The sequence below is a fragment of the Gekko japonicus genome, unplaced genomic scaffold (assembly GCF_001447785.1).
Source record: "Gekko japonicus isolate JY-2015 unplaced genomic scaffold, Gekko_japonicus_V1.1 scaffold115, whole genome shotgun sequence".
In the NCBI taxonomy this organism is placed as follows: domain Eukaryota; kingdom Metazoa; phylum Chordata; class Lepidosauria; order Squamata; family Gekkonidae; genus Gekko; species Gekko japonicus.
The window spans coordinates 1280273-1284519 of record NW_015163095.1 but is presented as its reverse complement, the minus strand read 5'-3'; the positions used below and the strand labels follow the sequence as shown (position 1 = coordinate 1284519).

The following is a 4247-nucleotide window of genomic DNA, read 5'->3' as shown; positions in this document are numbered from 1 at the left end:
CCAGCTGAAACTCTACTTACCTCCAGGTGAGAGTTCTGGTGCTTTGGACCCACGTGAAAGCATGGAAAGGTACTTGTAGATACTTTCAAAGTCCACATGGAATCCTTGCTCTTCTGCAGGAGCCTGTTCTGCACTTGATGGGAGGATCACAGTCTGAGAGTCTTCCCTTCTTTCATCATGTGCACCTGGGGATGAACGCTGTTTGGTCTTTGCATCCACAGGCTTTGGGGGCACAGAATGAAGCAAGCTGAGGGGCTCAGAAGATGCAACAGTTAGAACCTGGGAGGATGGGTATACAAAGACAAGAGACTTCAAATGAAGAAGTGAATCCACCCAGTGCCCCAACAATTAAAGATTTCCTGTGGAGTACAGTGTATTTCCCAGCATTTGTCTCCTCCAAAGTAGCTGCTTGCAAAGGCACGGGCCTCAAATACAAGACAGCCAGAACAGGTCTCCCATGCTAGTGTATTCATAGCAGTAATTCTCTGATGTTAGTAAGGTAACAGGATATATACCGCACTTACCTGAGAAAATGCAGTTGTCACACTGTTCTCAAGACTACCTGTCAACTTCGTAGCCAGCTCTGTCCATACCTAAAACAAGAAAACAGCAGGTAAAAACCTGAATCCTTTCCAACCCAATCTAACCGATACCCATAAACGTTTTGTACCTCAATAGGCGCTAGAGTTGGGCCATTCTGCTGTTGATGCTTGACAGATTGATATTGTGCCTTGACTGCTTCCTTCGCTACCCTTTCTTTCAGATGCTGCACGAAGGCCAAGATCTGTGACAGAATATTTTAGACAGTTTCAGAAGGTAGCTGTGTTGGTCTGCAGTAGAATAGCCAAATTCAAGTCCAGTAGCACCTTAGAGACTCACAACATTTTCAGGGTATGAGTTTCAAGGTCAAAGCTTGCTTTGTCATGCCCCCAAAATTTTATTGGTATTGCTGCTGGACACAAATCTCTCTCTCTGTGTATATACACACACACACACACACACACACACACACTCTCTCTCTAAGCACCTTCCAGCTTTGCTTCTAACTCTAAATAATGGATATATATTTCATGTGTAGACTAGACTCCTGTTCAGTTCTGTGTTCTGACACTATTAAGAAGAAGAAGAGGAGATTGGATTTATACCCTGCCCTTCACTACCCAAAGGTGTCTCAGAGCAGCTTACAAACTCCTTTCCCTTCCCCTCCACATAACAGACACCCTGTGAGGTAGGTGGGGCGGAGAGAGCTCTGACAGAAACTGCTCTTTTTTCAAGAACAGCTCTTATCATAACTACGGCTTGCCCAAGGTCATCTAGCCAGGTGCAAGTGGAGGAGGGGGGAATCAAACCCGGTTCTCCCAGATTAGAGTCCGCGGACTTAACCACTACACCAAACAAGCCAGTTTTCCTTCCAAACACTATTTCTCAGCCACAGGAAATGTAGATTGAGCAAAATTTGTATATTTTGCCAGAATGAAACCCCAGCCATTGACAATCCCTAACCCCATTGTGAATGAAGGTTTCCACCCAGGGACAGGATTGTGTGGTTCCCCTGTTCCTGGTATAGCTGCTGATACAGCACAGTGGCAATGGGGCTTCCACATGGCAGGTTCCCCCCCCCCCCCATTTCCTTGCCCCCCAGCACTAGCAAGCAGCTGGCCTGTAGCTACAGTGGGGCTACTGGGGGCTATACCCCCTTCCTTAAAGGGCCAGCCCTTTACTTAAAGGTCCCCCACTTCTTCTCAAAAGCATTTAAAGGGATCCTTTAAATGCTTTTGAGAAGAAGTGGGGGGTGGCGCACACACCTCTCCTTTCCCTTGTGCACATGCTACCCGCTGATCAGCTGAAGGGCCTTTTAAATCTTGCAAGAGGGGAGGGAGAGGGGTACACGCCACCCCTCCACTTCATTATGGAAAATAATGGCAGCCGCACCAGAAAAAAATTTGCCCCACAAGCCACAAAATCCTGGCTACAGGGCTGTCTAGCAGCCTTCCCTTGGGCCACTAGGGCTTAAAAAAAAATCAGTGATAGGCCTTTCCTTTCCTATTTCTGCAACAGAAGGAGCTAGAGACTTTTTAAAAAAATGAAAGGTGAAGATTCAGGGAACATGTAACACATTGTTATAATGTTAGATCAATATAACCATATTTAATTTCAGGTTGTTTTAAAAAGCTGCCAGTGGTGGCAATGGGGGAGAAATGGCCACCATGGGGAGGGGACAGTGTGTAAAATGGCTGCTACGCAAGTGGGAAAAATCAGAGCTTGCTTACCCACATGGCAGCTATTGAAACTTTATTTCAATCTTTCCCAAAATTTCTTAGCAAAGCAAATTTGAGAAAGGTCAGAGAAAAGCTAGGGGGAATGTAGGAAGAAAATCTGCCTCCCAACAGCATCGAACCTGGGGCAAATAACTCTGTTGGTAACAGCCATATACGACAGGCAGAGGCTTAACCAACATAAGATCGGCCACTCTCCCCACGATCAAGTCGTTTACAGTATGACCCAGTCACAAGCTTGTACTGACCGTCCAAACCCTTTCATGGTATTTTAAATGGTTGTTTTGGAACTCAACATGATACACATAACGGTCCTAAGCACCTCCAAGCATCGCCCAGCCCCAAGTTACATAGTAACCCAACCGTCCTTAAGGATCTCAAGTCAACCTTGCAACGCCCAGTTCTTCAAGGCCAACGCATCCGACGGGAGAGAGATCTCCCCTCTCCCACGCCCTAATCCCACACCCCGGCTATTTTTGCTTCGCCTAGCAGGTCCTGACTGCGTGGAACCGCCGACAAACGGCCTGAACGGCTGAAGCACACAGCCTGTCTGACTCGAATGCTCCCTTTTTAAACAACAGCGTACCCACCTCAGCCTCATCTCTCGAAGGCAGATACTTCTTCAGTAGCTCCGGGCGCAGAGGACCCTGACCGTGAGCTCGTAAGGCCTTGAGAAGGCCCCTCTTTTCTCGAGCTGTCCAAGCGTAGACTAGGGGACCTAGCTCATAGCGAGCCGGAACACAACGCCGTCTTGGCGGCGGCTTCATGCCAGGGAGAACGGGAGAGAACTACTTGCCTCCCCGAATACGGTGCCGCCGCAGTATCTTATCAGCTCCCGCTATCCCCACGCCTCGCCTCGCCTGCCCTGCTGACAAATCTCCACCGCTTCCCCGCCCTACAGACACACCTGAACTTGAAACCACGTTTCCTCGCCCAATAAACCCCCCCCCCCAATCGTCGCCTTTCTAATGACGCACCAAGAACGCAAAATAGGGGCTGGCAATAAACGTAAGAACTGAGAGACGAGACGACTGAAGTCTCGCCACCCTGGGCGAATCACAGGGGAAGGCCGTTGGGTGACGTCACCCAACAGCTCTTGTGGCGGTAGGAGGATGGCGGCTGCTGGTTTGCTGGGATCCTGCAGACGTCGCGGGGGCTGTCCCAGCAGGAAATCCCAAGGCTCCCTCCAGCGCCATGGAGTGGGATATATTGTGATTAAATGTGGTCTCATTTCTGGCCAGGCGGTCAGAGCCGCAGCCGCTGTAGGGCTCTTTGCGCTATTTCTGTGCCAAGAGCCTGGCATGAAGACTGGTTGTTGGTTTATTCCCCTTGCTTTGTGGCCGAGAACTGAAGGAAATCTGCCGCGGGATCTCTAGGAAAGGGTGTGTGTGTGTGTCCCACCATTATTACCCTCTGATTTGACGGAAATGTAGAGTGCATGCACACTACAGCAATGAGCGTGTTTGTGTGCCCATAATAGCTACCTAACGGGCAAAAACCCGCAGACAAAACTTTTCCCTGCCCCACAGTGACAGAGGACGGGAAGACACTCCCTTGTTCATAACCAGGCGGCCGCCTTACTAGTCACCTCAGTAGCAGATTGTTCTGTAGAAAAATGGCTGCTTGCGCACTGGGCCTTTGCGTAGACCTGGAGTATCTGGGAATGCTGATTCTGTGAATTAAGGATGATCATGAGATGGAGAGCAGGAAGGGTTACATCACTGCTTAGTTCTTGTGACTCTTTCTTACATGCTCAGGGAATTGCTGATTGCCACTTTGGGGTCAGGCAGCATTTTTTTCTCCAGGCCAGTTTGTCTGGAGATCCTGAAGGTTTTTTTTTTTTTTGGTCATCTGGGAGTGGATACTCAGGGCTTGACAAATCCCAGGTGCCATGTTGTTATGGCGCCTAGAAATTTCATTATGGTGCCTATTATTTTCAGAAATGATTTTGTTATGATGTTTTTATTATAA

At 48.7% G+C, this 4247-nt stretch overlaps 1 protein-coding gene across 1 annotated transcript in view; it reads right to left on the bottom strand.

The window, feature by feature from the left end:
- The window catches only part of SNAPC2 (small nuclear RNA activating complex polypeptide 2), a 5492-nt gene extending 2289 nt beyond the window's left edge, over window positions 1-3203 (bottom strand). Inside the window, exons 1-4 of the mRNA XM_015406585.1 lie at window positions 2867-3203; window positions 671-784; window positions 525-593; window positions 21-279 (exon numbers count right to left, since the gene is read on the bottom strand). Coding sequence (XP_015262071.1) covers window positions 21-279; window positions 525-593; window positions 671-784; window positions 2867-3043 — 619 coding nt within the window. The 5' untranslated portion in view covers window positions 3044-3203. The remainder of the gene's footprint in view (window positions 1-20; window positions 280-524; window positions 594-670; window positions 785-2866) is intronic.
- Between the last annotated feature and the right edge of the window lie 1044 nt (window positions 3204-4247).